The sequence below is a fragment of the Rhinoderma darwinii genome, chromosome 2 (assembly GCF_050947455.1).
Source record: "Rhinoderma darwinii isolate aRhiDar2 chromosome 2, aRhiDar2.hap1, whole genome shotgun sequence".
Classification (NCBI taxonomy): Eukaryota; Metazoa; Chordata; class Amphibia; order Anura; family Rhinodermatidae; genus Rhinoderma; species Rhinoderma darwinii.
The window spans coordinates 68,157,058-68,175,516 of NC_134688.1; the positions used below are offsets into that span (position 1 = coordinate 68,157,058).

At 40.6% G+C, this 18,459-nt stretch overlaps 1 protein-coding gene across 7 annotated transcripts in view; it reads left to right on the forward strand.

The window, feature by feature from the left end:
* Positions 1-18,459, forward strand: part of NBEA (neurobeachin) — a 575,138-nt gene that overhangs the window by 256,692 nt on the left and 299,987 nt on the right. For 6 of the 7 annotated variants that reach the window (XM_075851713.1, XM_075851718.1, XM_075851715.1 and 3 more), the window contains 5 exons: positions 1,362-1,542; positions 5,447-5,571; positions 7,201-7,308; positions 10,695-10,863; positions 16,891-17,320. In XM_075851713.1, coding sequence (XP_075707828.1) covers positions 1,362-1,542; positions 5,447-5,571; positions 7,201-7,308; positions 10,695-10,863; positions 16,891-17,320 — 1,013 coding nt within the window. The remainder of the gene's footprint in view (positions 1-1,361; positions 1,543-5,446; positions 5,572-7,200; positions 7,309-10,694; positions 10,864-16,890; positions 17,321-18,459) is intronic. The other variant, XM_075851714.1, reaches the window with a different exon arrangement.

The following is an 18,459-nucleotide window of genomic DNA, read 5'->3' on the forward strand; positions in this document are numbered from 1 at the left end:
GTCCGGGCCGTATAAAGCTTCGGTAAAAATAGGACATGTCCTATTTATTTATTTTATGGACCGTGCTCCCATACTTTTATAATGGGAGCACGATCCGCAAATGCAGAAGACTGTCCGCGGCTGGCCGTGCCCGTAATCACGGACCGTGATTATGGGCACGATCGGGTGCATGGGGCCTTACTCAGTATTTTGTGTAGGATGTAACTGAAATGTTGTGTGTTGCTATTTAAGGCGGTGTTCACATCTGTGTTCCGGGTTCCATTGTTCTACGCTGTCCTAGGAGCAGAACAGCGAGAATACCAGAAGCGCCGGATCCAGCACATGACGGAAAACAACGGCCCCCGACGAAACCCATTGACTTTAATGGGTTTTATCGGGTTTCCATCATGGCTTTCATGTTTCGCATGCTGTGCTATTTTGTCTGGCAAAAACGACTAAATATGCGACGGAGGTCCCTAATGGAGCCTCCTATGCAGATGTGAACAGGGCCTAAGGGGTTGTCTAGGAATAAAAAAAAAGGGACTTTTTCCCGCAGAAACCGTGCCACACCTGTCCACGGGATGTCTCCTGTATTGCAGCGCATCCCCATTCACATCAGTAGCCCTGAGCTGCAATACCAGACACAGCCCATGGGGCCATTTATGGAATTGAGGCAATTTTTTTTAATTCTGGAAACCTCTTTTAGTATAAAATTGACCTTCTATAACATTTTGTGTCACGCAAACAACTCTGTGGTGAAGTGTTATCCATGATATGGTCAGAATATATGGACTATCCTTAGACTGAGGCCATGTTCACACTTGCATCATGGCTTTTATTTATAACGGAGTAATAACCGATATGCCAGTTCTGGTAAAACTGACTGACCCCATTGACTTTAAAAGGGTCCCTTGGAGGTTCTGTTTTTTTTGCTGGCAAGAAGAGTTCTACAGACTATCCTATTCCTGCCCCCCAGAAATACTAAAAAGCTTAATGGAACCCGCATGGCGCAAGTGTGATCAGAGCCTTACATTTTTGAATATATAGTTTAACATATACAGTATATTTTCTATACATTGCTAATGACCTTGGTGTCTGATAAAATCTCTTCTTCCTTTGCATGTAGGAATACATTGTTCTTTACTATTCATTTCTGTTGCCATTTTGTCGCAAACATAACCCCGTTGTTACCGGCTCCCATAGCTTGTCTGCATATTAAATCTCTGGACGATGTGTGTTTTTTAATATATTCGGTCTTTAGCCTTTGGCCACGTGCATAGCCCCTCTGCCAGTGTAATGATAGGGGCACAGCAATTACACTTACTGATCATTCTAATGGAATCGGATTGTCATTTTCTATTTTTTTGTGACTTTGTTTTAAGACTGAGCTGGAGAATATTGAAGTGACACAGGGGATGTCATCGGAGACCGCAGTGACTTTCCTCAGCCGTCTCATGGCCATGGTCGATGTCCTGGTTTTCGCCAGCTCTCTGAATTTTAGTGAAATTGAAGCGGAAAAAAACATGTCTTCTGGTGGCTTAATGCGACAGTGCCTGAGGCTTGGTAAGTTCATGCTGTATAGTGCAGATGGTGTCTGGGAACCATTTGTGTGCTGGATAGTGCAGCCCCCTCCCCCCTCCCTCTGTACTCTATGTATTGTCTGCTGCTTTATAATGGAAAGGGTTAAAAGCCGCTCGCCTGTAGGAATGGAATACATGGCTGTATTTCAGTATGGGGAGGTTTTGACCTAGTTCTAGATCTGCCACGATATTATATATTTATAAATCACCTACTGTGCAGCCTTATTATACAGCGCTGAACAATGTGATAATTCATGAGTTCGAATCCCCAGTAGAGCAGGTGAAGAGGTTTCATAAATGTATTCTGTAAAGTAGAAATGGATTTATTTTGTAAAATGTGTTTTTATTCCGCTCACAGTTGCGGCTTATCAAAACTCAAAGTGGACTTGTCACAGTGCATTAAACTTTTTTTATTTGATAGGTCTTGGAAATACTTGAATTTTGTTTTACATTTTTTTTTTTATACAGAAATAGTTACTTTTTTCTGACCACCTTTTAGATCTGCCATCCTATGTGTAGTGATCGTTACAACACAAAGCAACGCAACTGCAATTTCAATGTTCAAAAAGTAAAAAAAAAAAAGTAGCATTTGTTTGAGAAGCAGAGGGAGATACTAAATGGAAACTGGGTGAGTCACTGAAAATCATAACTCCGCACAGATACGGAAAGTGGAGAAAACCTCTTAGAGGGGTCGTCCGGTTTCAGCAAATGAATGTCGTTTTTTGTATCATTAAAAGTTATACAATTTTCCAATATAATTCCTGTATGGATTCCTCACGGTTTTAAAGATTTCTGCTTGTCAATCAGTAGGAACATTCATTGTTTACTTCCAGTGGATAAAATTCTGTCCATGGTCATGTGATTGACACACAGGGGCTGGGGTCGTTACAGGGTCATGTGATGGACACACAGGTGCTGGGGTCGTTGCACAGTCATGTGATGGACACACAGGGGCTGGGATCGTTACAAGACACACACATACTGTAACGAGCTGTGCACCTGTGTGTCCATCACATGATCATGGACAGAATTGATCCACTGGAAGTAAACAATCCATGTTCCTACTGAATAACAACGAGCAGAGATCTTAAAAACTGTAAGGAATTAATACAGGGAGTATATTGGAAAATGTTATGACTTTTTTTATTGCACAAAAAAATAACATTAATTTGCAGTAACCAGACAAACCCTTTATTTACTTTTTCAAGTGATCGTATAATAATCACCCTTATAACCTACAGCATGACTAGGTTTACAAACCGTCTGTAAATTCCTGGACAGTCCCTGAAAATAGGAGACTTTTTTTTCCAGTGAGCCTGTGAGGCGGTCCCGTGAGTCCCTTATTTTCAGAGAACCCATCTAAGTGTGATTGTCCAATGTGAACATCCCCTTTAAATTGGAAAAAAAACAGATGTACAGTGGACGTGAACCTGCGGAACTCATACAAGTAGAGAGAAAAAACAATGGACTTTGATATTTTATTGATGTTGCTTTAATTTCTTGGTATTAACCTGTTGACAAGAATTTCTCATGACTTGCCTATATTACTCATAAGCAGGTATATCTTTTTTTTCTTAACATGGAGCATTTTCTGAGACACTTCTACATTTTACTATACACAATTCTTTAGCATGTATTTCCAATTTGTGGATTAGCTCCTCTTCAGATGTGTCTTCCTGCTTCCCCGCTTTATTTCCGCAATGATTAAGTGGCATTGGGTATAATAACTTCTCACATACCTAGAATTGTTCAAGTTGATATGAGTAAGAGAAAGTCCAATCTTAGAGTCGATTTTTCGCGAATCTGCTGTAAATCTGTGGAGAATCTGCGGCAAAATCTGCAAATATTTGCCATGAATTTCACTTTTTGCATTGCGAAGAGTAAAATCCAAAGTCTGTGGCATTTCCTGGAATAGAATTGACATTCCGTGGCATGCCCTGAATTCTGCACAGATTTTTTTTCCACTCTATGTTGATGAATTTATAAAAGCTCCATCTATTTGTAATGTACTGTAAATTGTCGAGGATTTTCAATTCAGTATCCGCAACAAAAATCTGCAATAAATCCAGAACGTCTGAATTCACCCTCAGGGCACTTCCACTTACAAATTTTTTAAACTTGCAACAATAATGAATCATATTGTTTATATATGGCAGGAATGACATTTAAAGGAGTTGTCACACTAATAGGGGCATGTATTTAGTATTTAGGGGGTCCCCTGCTCGGTTCATCCCTATCCCTGAGCCAGAGCGGAGAGAGAGAATCAACAGTTCCTATTCTCAGCGAATTGCTGCCGTGTAATATTACATTTTCCCTGCAGAGATTTATATGGCCAGACGCAGCTTTCTCCTTTGATAACTGCTGATCACCAGTGGTTTTAGAAGCTGGATCCGCAGCAATCAGCTGATCGCCGAGCCGCCTTCATTTCAAAAAGGGGTTGTCACGATGAGACCACTCCATTAAAGAAAAGTTATGACACAAAACATTTAAAGGCAGACAAGCCCTTAACGATGTTAAAAAGCATCATCCAGGATTAAAAAACATGGCTGCTTTCTTCCAAAAACAGCGCCACACTTGTCCATTGGCTGTGTCCGGTATTTTTGCTCACCTCCATTGAAGTGAACGGGGATGAGCTTTAATACCACTAACAACCTGTGGACAGATGTGGCACTGTTTTTTTTTTTTTTCAAGAAAGCAGCCATGTTTTTCTAATCCTGGACAAACCCCATTAAAGGGAATGTGTCGGTAAAATTTTTTTTTAGTTAAACAATTATTATTTAAGTGATTACACATTGTTTTAATTTTTTAAATTTTTTCACATGTCAGGAAATATTATAAATTAGATTCTAAGTTATAATATTTCCATGTGCTGGCCACTAGAGGGAGCAGTTCCCAAAATTGCAGCAGGATCAATGTGGTAAAGCAACCTCATTGCTTTATGCTGCAAATTTGGGGTAGACACACTCGTCTAGTGTCCTCACACAATCCCCCCTCCCTTATTCTGACTAGTGCCAGCAGAAGGAGGGTTTTGAATCTTCAAACCTCCTACACTGTGTGCCGCCATTTTGTGAGTGACTGCACAGTGGATTAGATACAGGGCTCAGCAGACAGTATCATATGAACATAATACACACATCACATACACGAACATAAATTACCTGCTCCTGCCACCGCCTCCGCTCCTATTCCTTGCACCTTCGCTTCCTTGAACATAAGGGCCGGAAGCCGCGGCTGGAAGTCGTCATCTTACTGTCCGGCAGCGGCTTCCGGTCCACATGAGAATGGCGCAGGATTTCGCTCTGCGAACAAGCTTCGTTTTGGCCTGTGTGGGAGCGGCGCATGCGCTGTTCCCACACAGACGGCGTATGCTATAGTGAATGGAACGGCTCCCGTTCGCATTCTCTATGGGGATGTACGTGCCGTATTCCATCTCTGTATGTGTCGTTAATCGAGACATACAGAGATGAAAAAAAAAATGGCAGCCCCCATAGAGAAGTAAAAGTAAGAACAAAGTAAAAAGTAGAACATGAGAACACAAATAAATAAAATTAATGTTAATATCCTATCAAAAGAAATATCATAAAAAAAATAATAATTTCATGATACCTTCCCTTTAAGAACTGGTGGTTATCTTCCAATGTGAAAGGCAGATGCAGTGTCAACAATACATGGCACCACTACTTCGACAATACAGTGGGTTTCAATGGCCTTTCCGGCAGCGATTTTTACAGTACATGACTATAGATTGTTCATTTCTAGCCCAAATATGAAGTTTTGTATTTCTAAATAAGTGAACAAGAACTCACCATTTCCACTAATGTTTTCATGTGACCAATCCGTTACGTGATGAAATAAATGTGAGTCGATTTTGATTAAACATTTTTTAGTTTGCTGTGTAGCTGTACGAAACTGCTTGGAGTGCCGGCAGAGGCAGCGAGACCGGGGGAACAGGTTCATGGGCAGCAATAAAATCCAGGAGAATCTACAGAATGTACCAGTTGGCAGTAACAAGGTAAGATTAAGACTCTATAATCTAATTTTTCTATTGCGGTCACCAGTTGTAACCTGTAGTTAGAAGACTTTTTTGCAGTAAGTGCATACTGTGTATACCTGCAAACATTATCCATTAAATATCAAGCAAACCCCTCCACCACTGTGTATAATAGGGCACCTTTAGGGGTTGCCTGAGAATAGAAAAAAAAAGTTTCGTATTTTTCTTCCCCAGAAACAGTACCACTCTTTTCCATGAACTGTGTCTAGTATTACAGCTCTTTCCCACTGAATTCAATGGAGCTAAGCTGCAATACCAGACGAAGCCAATAAGCAAGAGTGGTGCTGTTAATGGGGGGAAAAAAGCAAACCCTCTTTTCTAATCTCAGACAATCCCTCAATTTAAGCAGTGACAGTATATTGCCCAATCTAATAGTTTAGATGAACGTTTTTTGCGGCACCTGCAGAGTTATTTTTATGCTTATGGATGAGCATAAAAGCGTTTCCCAGATAGAGTGCGTGAAGAGATTTGCAGCCGTTCATTTGATACTCCGTATGGCTTACAGGTGTCAGCTGCAAATTGGTTAAAACCTTTGCTTTTCCTCTACACAAATGTTCTTTCTGATGCAACAGATCATATGACTTGGCCTAGAGCAAAGCAGGGAAAATGCTCTATCTGGTGGGGTCTTCTGAAGACCCTCTACGACTCACTGGAGGAAGATGTTTTGTCAGAGGTTAAAATAACGGAATTAAGTCTGACACAAGTGGGACTTATTGAATTTGCAGAGTAAATCTTTTAAACACCAGTAGAAAGTGAAATGAAATCCTAGAAAAACACTACGGCTATGGCCTAGATATTTTTTTTATTTCTTTTGTAAATCAGAACCATACTCTTCACGTGATTAAAAGCCAAACAGGGAGGAGGCGATCAGCCGATGATCATTGAGAAGCCGTTATGTTACCGTTCAGTCCCCTGCGACTGGTAATAGTACATTCCATTCCTTCACATCACTATTACTGCCGTTCAGCAGACGGAACGATCTATTCTAAACATAATGAAATATTCCTAATCCTTTCTCCACCTGCGCTATGAATGTGTCACTTGCGAGGAGAACACCGTATACTCGAGGAGTTCCAGAAAATTTCTCAGAACTGGTGCGTAGAAAATAAAGCCTTAAGCTGATAAGATACGAGCTGAGGTTGGCAACTGCTTTATGAATTGGGCAGTGACTTATTAGTTGGCACTGAATCCCGGGTTCTAATCCCACCAAGATATTATTTGCGTGTAGTTTTGGCTTCATCAAACTCTGAAAAAACTTTCTGATGACCTTTGTGTGTGTGACTCATGTAAGGAAATTGTGAGCCGCACCGAGAAGGACGATTATAACTCCGTATACAACTCTGCGGAATATGTTGCCGCCGTATTTAAGACGGGAAATAACTGATCTAGGGCAAGGAGGCAGTTTTTGAAAAAAGGTTTAATTTCCTGCGCTGATTTTTACAAATATTCCAGTTCCCTTTTCTTATAGCCTCTTGTAACAAGATCTGTGAAGTTAGTTTGTCCTATTTCCGCTTCCTTTTTATTACATTTCACGCGGCTTCTTGAGGTTCTTCTGATAATATAATTAAAATGTTGTTTATTTACTCCTAGACCCCTGTAGATAATGTTCCTAATAACCTTTCACCAATAAAGGACCCTGATCGACTTCTCCAGGATGTGGATATTAATCGTCTGCGGGCAGTTGTGTTCCGTGACGTGGTAAGTTATGGCATTTGCACATTTTTTTTTAACTTTATTTGTGGCTGGGTAACGGAGCGGGACCCCAATAAGGGGAAACATTATCATACAGCTTTGAACAAGGCGTTGTCTGGGCCACACCACCCTTTAAAGGGGTCCTCTTACCATATACATTTCTCATCCACCCACAGGATAGGAGATTCATGTTTGGCCCTAGGGGCCCCAGCACTCGACTCTTTCCGTCACTCCATAGAGATTGAATGGAGTGGCAGCATAAGAGCTTGACTGCTGCTCAATTCAAACCCCTCTTCACCGAACTCGTGCTACCATGCTTTGTGTCAGGGTTCCCAGTTGGTGAACAATGCATATACAATTGGAGAACATCACTTAAGGTCCTTTCATACTGGCCCATTGAAGTCAGACCACGGACAGCATACTGATGCACATTACCCTTCAAGTACATAAAAAAAAAAAAGTGCTTGCGAGTGCGTGGAAAACTCGCAACGCACACGGACAGATTTACGCGGGTGAATCTGTCACGCTTGTGTGAATGTAGCCTAAGAAAGAGGAAAGTAGAAACTTGAAAAAAGTCAAAATCAACAACAATGGAGGTCAATGAGCTTCTCTGTCTTCTTTATGACACTATTATTTGTCATACACTGATAAGCTATTAACCTGTGGATCAGAAGAATGCAGAGTAATTGATTTGTAGATTTGCTTTAGTAAGTCTGTTTTAGCGTGAAGTTTTTCCAGACATAAATCCTCTCTGGCTATTTAATCACATCCCAAGCAGCCAAATGATCAAACCAGTTGTGAGCTGAATTTTACTTTCCAAGCCCAGCCAGAGCAATGTGAGATTCATGCCAAGATGCAACTGTTTCACATGTAATGTAGGCTTGTTTTTTCAGTATTCATTTTTCACCACCAGGGGGAGCAGCAGTGCATTTTTTTATAATAAGCAGGATCTATTTACGACGCCTTGTTAGAGATCCAGCAGAATCCGTTACATCCCATGGTCGTTTAAATAATAGTTTATGATGCTAAATCCCGATGCAACTTGGTTTATTCAGTTATGTTTTTTTTATTGATTTACCGCTGCAATATATGATTATTTTTGTATTTTATTTGTATATTTCTTGCAATCAGCCAAGTCTAGAAGGGAAAAAATTACTTTCATGGTCACTATTGACTTAAGTTGCTAGCTTTTTCGACTATCTCTTTAAAATAAGTCATTATCGATAGCAAGCTTCTTCCCAAGGCTACAGTGATGTAAAACTAGAGCTGCATTTCCGCTATTGGCCACTAGACTGCACTGTAGTACTACTTCACTGCACATTCCAATCCTTCATTTATCTATATCTCATATACATTGGGATATTTAGGTTAATAGCTCTTAACATGAATACTACGTGCTGGTCTCTAAGTGCTACTTATTTTGTCCATAATTGTAATTTATTTTTTATTTATTTTATGAACTTGGTTGCAGGTGATGCAATCCGTGTGTGACCTGTGCAATTTGTCATTGTACTTGCAGCCTGTGTGTGTCAGGTGTACAGACCAATAACTAGAGACCACCTTGGTGGTCCAGAACACGTCTGACGTTTAATTGATAGCTGGCCAACTTATCTGAAACCAGATCCTCCATTCTACAGATTACGTTTTCAAAGCTGAAATGATGAATGGCTCTAATCCGTTTAGGTTCTTGATCTTCTGAGTTATGGCCCTGTAGAGAGGAGGAATAGAGATGTTCCATCATGGCATCTAAAACAACGTGGCGCTTTATCTTCCACCAGTAAATACAGATGTGTCTTATAGACCTGGGTGGAAAGCGAGCAAAAAAAAAAGAATGTGGTAAAGCATATGTGGTCAAAACCATAAGGGTATGTTCACACGCAGTATTTTCAGGCGTATTTCGTGGCGTTTATGCCTGGAAAAATGCCTGATAAAACGGAAGCTTCACGCCTACAAACGTCTGCCCATTGAAATCAATGAGAAAGACAGCATTTAGTTCATACGGGGCGTCTTTTACACCGTTGTTTTAAAAAACGGAGCGTAAAAAGACGCTCCGTAAAAAGAAGTAGCACTTCACTTCTTGAGGCGTTTTTGGAGCTGATTTTTCATTGAACACTATGAAAAACGCTTCATTTTCAGCTTCAAAAACACCTGAAAATCAGAGGCTGTTTTCTCTGAAAACCGCGTCGTATTTTCAGATGTTTTTTAGTAAGCGTGTGAACATACCCTAATAAGTGATCCTTCATCTAGATGAGAGCTGCTTCCAGCTTGGAAGGCATTTTTTTGATATTTTGGGCAGTACAACTAGTTTTGTACACACCGAAAACAACAAATATAATAATTGACCAGAAAACAGAAGTTTTTGAGTCGCCCTCTTGTGCTATTCACTTAGGGCCTATTCACACCTGCGTCTGTTTTACCGTTCTGCTCCATAAGGAGAGCAGAACAACGAAATTACTAGGTGTCGGTTCCGTTACATGAGGGACACCATCGGCGCCCGTCGGAGCCCATAGACTTTAATGGGTTCCGTCAGGTTTTTGTAATGGTGTCCGTGGTTTTATTGAAAACAATAGTGCAGCATTCTGCGCTATTGTTTCTGGTATTTTTTGGCAGATCTAACAGAGCCTCCAAGGCAGAGCTGTTTCTCAGGAAGAACCAATATGCTGCAGCTGCGATTACAGTTTCTGAAGGGGTTGGCACCCTGCTTTAATGATAAATCCTTCCAGTAATGTACCTGAGCCAGCTGTGCCATTCAGGACTATAGGAAAGCTTAGTGAGAACACCTGTGGGAGCTGCAATACTGGTCATGATGAGTGTCCCCAAACCTTTACGAAAACAGAAATGTAAAGAATGACTCCCTAGAGCGGAGAATTTTTGGTAGATGACTGGAACTGATTTGTCTTGTGTAATAAGGTCACGGTTCTTACCCTCTTGATACTGTGTTTATGTGGATGACCTTATCGAATATTAAAGAGGACCAGTCACTAGGTAATATAAGTTGAACTGGTTTATTTTGCCATAGTTAGCCAATGGGGTGGGGCTAGCTACCCTGCATCTGGTGCTGACCAATCAGCGCGATGCAGCTTGAGGGTAGTTTACGCCCTGTTGCCTAATGGCAGCTAATTAGCATAGAAGGAGTCAACACAACATTTGGCCATATCTCTGGAACAGAGTGGTGGGTGTGCAGGAAAAAATGCTGGAATCAGGGAAAACAGCGCTATTCAGGTGAGTTACCAGTTTAGCTTTTATGACCTAGTGACAGGTTCTCTTTAAATACACATATAATATACTTGTAAGTGTAAACTAGGGTTCTCTCTCCCATTCTACCATCGTCCTCTCTTTCCTCTTTCTTGTCGTTCGGTGTATTCTGACAGTGTTTTGTGTCCCTCTTTTAGGATGACAGTAAACAAGCTCAGTTCCTTGCCCTTGCAGTTGTTTACTTTATATCTGTATTAATGGTGTCTAAATACCGTGATATCCTGGAACCTCAGCGGGAGACGGCACGCTCCGCCAACCAAAGCGCTCGAAATATTAGGCAGGAAATTAACTCACCGACGAGTACAGGTATGTCTTTAATGTCATTGATCTTATGTTCTTAATGATCATTTATTGCATTCCCCATATTATAACAATTCTGAAACCTCTTTCCTTAGAACCCTGTGTTGTGCCGTTTCTCTGTTCTTCCTCCTAGAAATTTGATTAAATTGACAACTGGGTTTTACCAGATGGGAGTGTGTCCCCATATAGTCTTGACGCTGTCCAATCAGTGCACAGCCTCAGACATTGTAGGGACACGCCCATTTGATAAGGGGAATGGAAACATCCAGTTTTCAATTTATTCATAAATTTCCAGGAGGAATAACAAGGGAATGGCACCTTGCAGAGTTGAGATTTTTTGCTCCTGAAAGAACCTCTTGAAGGAGCCCAAAAGTTTGACACCATGGGATTCAATGATGGGTTACACTACTAGTCGCACACGGTTGTCCAGTTATTGCAAAAAGATCCATTTACTGTTGACTGAAGTTCCTCCTGAACTTCTCATTCGCATCTGTGACATTTCTCATTGTCCAGCAACGTCATTTTTAGAACAACCTGGCATTTCACTCTTTAAAAATTCAATTCAGCCAATTTTTTTTTTACATCCATAACAAGTTTTTTACAACTTGAGAGAGAGGCGAACGCATGGTGTTCTATTTACTGGAGGCGCAGTGTCCCGGTATTATAAAGGAGAACATGAGTGGATCTAGCTGTATTTAATCTATTCATGTTCTGTGAGTCCTTCCCTTGAGCATCGGTACAGAGGATGATATCATTGTTGTCAACAATGTGCCTGATGTCTCGCCAAGTCAGGATAAGTGCATGAGAGGGGGTTCCCTGGGAGATATCTTCTGAGAAGGGTCGTCATAGAGACTGCTAGAATAATATCAGGGACGCCATCAATGGTGACCCCACAACCCGCTTCCGGTATGAATGTAGATGTTTGTCATCCTCCCCAAACTTTCCATACTGCAATAGGCATTTAATCTCTTACCTGTTAAGTGAGATCCATCCAGCAGAATGGCAGGCTGACGGAGGAGAAGGTATACTTACTCATATGTGCTTAGATTGCCTTTGACAGCACCTTAAAACCAGTGACCTATTGGGTTGGACAGTTTTATACGGCGTTGAAGATTTTATATTGAATTGGACAGTTTTATATTGTGTTTGAGAATTTACTTTCCCTTATTAAATAATGGGAGCGTTTTACTCCAAGATTATCAACCATCTCACCGTAAGCTTTTGTTTCATTAGAGGGAGAGATTAGTATCTAACATGCAGCCTGATATTGGTGGTGGTCCAACCCTCTGCGACACCCACCGATAAGCAGAGTGAAGGGGAAGTGGCTCTTCAGCCCCTTTACTGCGGTACTGACGCAGCAACAGACGTGTCCATGTGGCCGTGTCTGGCACTGCAGCTAAGCCCCATTCAAATAAAAAAAGATAGGTAAGCAGGCGGATATAGGTAGGTAGATAGATAGATGGGTGAATGCAAATAGATAGACATAGGAACACGGAGATATTATGTATGTGTGTGTGTGTATGTGTATATATATATATATATATATAAATGTCTGTGTTACTTTGTCTATCTAAGTTCAACTATAGTGTGTGTGTGTGTATATGTGTGTGTGTGTGTGTGTGTGTATATATATATAAAATCATCTACCATATGCATAAAATTGGCTTTAAATTGAATAGTAGACTATTGGATAGCCATGCAGCATCTCCACACTTATTAGACCTTCCCGTTGAGCGTATGACTGGCAATAAGGGACCCTACAGAAGCCTCAATAAAAAGATGAGAACAAGTTTCTGTCAGACCACAATTGTACATTACACACCTCAGTGTGAATTGTTTCTGCGCTGGCGTAAAACCATTTTCTGAACTCTCTAATGGGTAAATAGATCCAGTCTCTCCACAGATTGCAATTCTTTCAGAGGTTGAAAGGTTTGAAAATACTAACATGTCAGGCCCCAGCGCTTCCCCAGAGCCCCTCTGTCTGTTCAGTTTGTGTCCACGCACATCGCGCTGTAAAGCTAATGCCGCACAAAGTGCTCGCACTCTCCATCTCTTTGTCTGCACACAGAGGTGCTGCTCCGTCTCCACTCTGGAAGCCGATGGCTCGGTCCTGTGGGGGAAGCTCTCCTTGTATGGAAACGCTTGTCAGAAGTTTTTACATCAATTTTGCATTTTCACCTTCAGAGCGTCAGTTACAAAGAATTCATTGGCCTCCCGTATATTGTAACATTCCTTTTCTTTACTGATTGAGAATGACTGCATAGAAAAGACTGTGTAGTTGTCAAGGTATTTGATCATGGTTTATAGGGCAGCAACCAGTATGACTTTTTAATAGTTCTGCTTTATCTGACATTTTTAAGAATATAAAATGTTAGAAATTGCTTACCATTTATATTACAACATTCCTACAAGTGTGTTGTTGTTGTTGTTGTTTTTTCTGTGAGGATTGTATTCGGTAAAACATATCAAAATTATTGGCACCCCCTAAAGAATATTTTAAAGAGGACCTGTCATTTTTGCTGTCTGTTTTAGTAAATACTTGTATTTCCCATAAAATAACAATTCTAGAGCATCTTTTCTTAGAACTGTTGTCTTTTCTCTGTTATTCCTACTGGAAATGTATGAATAAATTGACAACTAGGTGTTACCATTCCCACCTGTCCGAATAGGGTGTCCCTGCACAGTCTCAGACTAGCGGCACTGATTGGACAATGTCAGTGTGTAGGGACACCCCCGTTTGACAATCGGAATGGTAACGCCAATTTATTCATACATTTCCAGGTGGAATAACAGAGGAACTGCACATGCAGAGATCTGAGAAAAGATGCTCCAGAATTGTTATTTTATGGGAAATAGAAGTAGTTCATAAAACAGACACGTCAGGAGAGGTGATAGGTCCTGTTTAAATAAGACTAAGTTTGGACAAAAAACTCTGGGCCTTATTTAAAAACAAACTCTGGCCTTCTTGCTCAGCGAGTAAGTTTAATAAATTAAAGATAATGTTTAGTTGGTTGCTTTGGGCAAAAAGGTACGTTGGTCACTTTTGAAAACTGATTCTCAATGGGGGAAATTTATTAAAACTGGTGTTCTATTTATATATGGCAGCCTTAAAGGGGTTTTCCCACAATACATGTGTGATCATTGGTGGTCCGACTGCTGGGATGCGGAGAACAGGGGACATAAAGTCCCCGAAGTGCTCCATGAGAATGGAGCGCTGGTGCACATGCTTCGTCAAAGCTCCATTCATTTTTTATGGAGCTGCCGGAGACTGCCAGAAGCCCCATAGAATCTAAAAAAGCACTGGTCGAGCATGCAAACCAGCACTCCATTCTCTTGGAGCACTTCGGGGCACTTACGGTCTCCCGCTCTCCTCATCGCTGGATGTCCCAGCAGTCAGACCCCCCAGCGATCACACATGTATCCCCTATCCTGTGGATAGGAGATACATGTGTTTTGTGGAAAACCCCTTTAATCTAAAGTGCCCTGGAGCACGATGTACATCATTTATTAAGTGGCGCAATCCCCTTAATAAACTTGGCCCAACTCTGACCATCCGTGCGCCAGAAAGTCGGATCTACGCCATGAGCTGGCATAGATATGCCCTATAATTTATGCCAATTTGTGGCGTATATTCTAGCAGATTTGTTAGCCCACGTGTTTTCCCACACTCCCCTTTAAGCCACACCCACGGTCTTAAAAAAAATAGCGTGAGCGTCGTAAAAAATATAGTCACTAAATGTTTATTTAAGATTCACACCTTTTGGCAACCTTTCCTACATAAAATGCAGAAGATTTATGGAAGTGGTCTTGAAAACACTTTGGGGGGAATTTATGAAGCCCTCGACACCTGTTTTCTGTCAGAGAAAAGTTGCATTTTGCACAAAAAAATTGCGACTTTTCTATTTTTTTGTCGACTCCGACACTTTTTAAAACCGTGGACGGTGCTTAGCGGAAGGGGGTGGAGTAATTGCAGTCTGATAAATTTTGTATAATTTGTGCCAGAAAACTGGTGCAAATTAAAGCGCAAATTTTATTTTCTGGTGCACGGACGGCCAGAGATGCACCTATGTTATTAAGAGGCGTGCACCTCTTAACATATTGGACGTATCTTACTACAACTTTCTATAGATTAAGATTGGCGTATGAAACGCCAGTCTTAATAAATTCCCCCCTTGAGTTTGTGTATACTTGGTGACCATGTAAATCTTGTTATAGAGAAGCGATTTTTAAACAACTATTTATTGCTAGGTTGATCATAGCTAGAAACTTAATGTCACCTAGAGTCCCCAATATGGTAACGTGAAAAATAAGTTAATAATATTATACCATATGAACAATGTTGGTATATGAAGAAAGGAAAAGTGGGGACATTTAGGCAAGTTTAGATAAGATGGCTGAATTATTGAAGGGATGAGTGATATGTTCCTCTTCTCTCCCTTTTGTTCTATTGCCTCTATCTGGGGTGAGTGGGGCAATGAGTGATTTTTCTTATGTGATGTTATAATTTGAATTTTGTATTGGAAATTTGGAAATAAAAAATAAAATGGGAAAAAAAATATCCACATTTTTACGCAAAATGCGACTCTACTACGCCAGAAAACTGGGCTTGTTTGTTTAAATAGGATCTGTCACTAGTTTAGTAATGCCCAATCTCCTAGCTAATTTAATAGGCGCTGTCACACTGATAATGCTAGTAAAAATTGTGTCCCAAAAAGTTTATTATTTTAAAAGTTATGAGCTTTTTTCAAAATATGCAAATGAGGCTATACTAGACAAAATGGCGTCAACAGCAGCGATTCTCCTGAGGTGGAGCTGCGTCATAGCCTCGGACGCTGTCCTATCAGCATGAAGCTGCTTCACACAGTGTGAGAGACTGAGGCTGGGAGAAGGGGGATCACTTCAAATAGCCATATCTCGGGCTGTGGACCACCTAGAACACTGGTGGCATATGAAAGATGAGTTTCTAATCTTTCATATGCCACCAGGATCGCAGTTCTAGCTGTGACACAACGGGAGATATCACCAGTTGAAAACACAGTCTCGAATGGAATCTGTATACTATAAGATCACGCTGTGCTGCTGGGCTGGGATGGGGGAGCAGCTGTGTGCTGATTGGACAGCGTCATACAGAAAACATTACGCCGCCCAGAGAGAAAAGAAAGTGTCACCTCCTATTTGGCTATTAGAGCCACATTATCATATTTAGAAAAATGCTCACAACTTTGCAAATGATGATCGGTTTTGAAAAAATAATTACACTGTAGTTATCAGCAGCAAAGCGCCTATTAGATTAGTTAGGAGATAGGGAATTAGTAAACTGGTGACCGTCCCTTTTTAATAAATTCCCCCCAATGTATTTTCATAGCTCCTGTACTCCAGAATCTCCATTGTGATCTATGACCATTTTCTATTTCCAGTGCTGCTGTTCTCGCCTACGAAAGCATCACCAAATGTCAATAATGTGGCACCAATATTTTTGGAATCTATGTTTTTTTGTTAAGTTAATGCCAATCTTCATGGCAATTGCCTAAAATCATTATGTTAAATAAGTAAATTACACATAATAGATAGATCATATGTAAGTGAGTAAGTCCTATGTGTGATGACTGATACATATTAACACATGCCTGTGCTAAGCCAATATTTGATCGTTTCCTGCCCGTAGGGCATGCATTTTGCTGCTGTTTAATACTCTGTCAGGATTTGGTCTTTGGATAAATGGTATTTTGTTCCATCTACAACATAGTCTGGTATAACTGACTAATCTCAAAGCTCTGGTGTATGTGAATGGATTTACATCTAACGTCTCACTCCTCTGTGATTCCCCTGTGTTAGGACCTCAGATCAATAATCTTATACAAGAGACCTTGTCCATCAGCTTGTCCATCTCTACACAGCTCTTTGTATGTGCAGATGGTGCACTTATGGCCTTGTATCACCCTAACCTTTTAAGGCCAGTGGTGTGTTAATATTGTAGATTATTTAATTTTTTATTAGTGTTGTATTTTATTCTTTTTTGTCTTCTTTCTTTAGACACTCCAGCTATGTTTCCTGATATCAAGGAAAAGGAAACTCCCACACCTATCGAAGAACTTCATTTAGAAAGCTCTATTCCTCACACGGACTCTGGCATTGGAGAAGAACACATTAGCAGCATCTTAAATGGAAATGATCTAGATAGTAGCATAAGCCCAGACGTCATGGGTGAACTACTGTCTACGTTGTCATCAGATGTAAAGAAGTCACAGGAAAGTTTGACAGACAGTGAAATGCTAAAACCAGCGCCCTCCATATCTAGCATCAGCCAAAGCAAGGGTATCAATGTCAAAGAAATTCTAAAGAGTCTAGTAGCCGCTCCGTTTGAGATGGCCGAGGCTGGGCCTGACCCAGTACCCTACCCCGACCCTGCACTCAAAAGGGAAGCCCAGGTCATTCTTCCCATGCAGTTTCATTCCTTTGACAGGTATGACATCACATAACTTTTAATGTTTTTCTACATTCCTTTCTCAAAATGTTAATTACTGCATTCATATGAGAATTTTATGTTGGTTTCCGTGTATATATACACATCTGGTCAAACAGTCTGGTGTAGTTAATGCCCAATTTGCCTGATAATTGCAGTTTATTATTTCACAATGATCAAAGACTGATTTGATTATATTTCATTGGAATGAACACGTCAGAAGGGAAACAGTGCAAATCTAAGGTCACCTGCTAAAACCAGGCAGCACCTTATATTTTTTCACATGGCGATTGTGTGAGAAGAGCTGATGGAGCAACATTACTTACACAAAGAAAAAAAAGTCAAGAACAAAGTGTAAAAATACATATTCTTCAAGATCATTAGAAGAAAACTGAGCTACTAGATCCTAGGACTCCTCCGGAAGTATTTGAAGGGGGCGTCTGCATTGGACAATACCAGTTCAGTTCGAAATCCCTCCTGAGTCCAACTGTTCTTGGGGAGGGGTGGTCTTACTGCATCAATCCCCACTGTCAACTGAACTGCAACTCAAGTGTTAATTTTCCGTGGCAGAATTACAGAGTTCCAGTTCTGGTCCTCTACATCTGATATTCATTAAGTCATGCTTATCTGTTTAACTCATAGTGGGGGGGGGGGGGGTTGCAAATCAGGGAGCCATCTTTTTTTTTTTTTTTAGCTGAACATTACCTGATGGTTACCTGAAGTGAAGAACATCTTTTGAGGGTATGCTCCCGTCATTTAATTGTAAATATGCCTCATCCAAAACGCACACTAAAAGTCAGCCGAAGGTGTGGGTGCAGTGTTCAGCTAAAGATGGATGTTCTACTTCTGGGGGTTAAAACTTACATGTCCTAGTGAACCTTTCTTCAAACATATTTGTTTTCACCTGTAAACCAGTACATTCTTATCACTGGTTTACATTGTTCCACCACATAAGAGCAGTGTTGTTGAGCATTATTTGTAATTCTGGCTTCATTTTCAGTGATGGTATTAGGTGACATGGGGTACGAGTCCAAAGATGCATTAATGAACCTAACAAGTGTAAACCATAGGGAAGAGTGAAACCTATGTACACAGCCTTAAAAGAGTTGTCACTAATCATTTTCAGTCATATTTTCCAT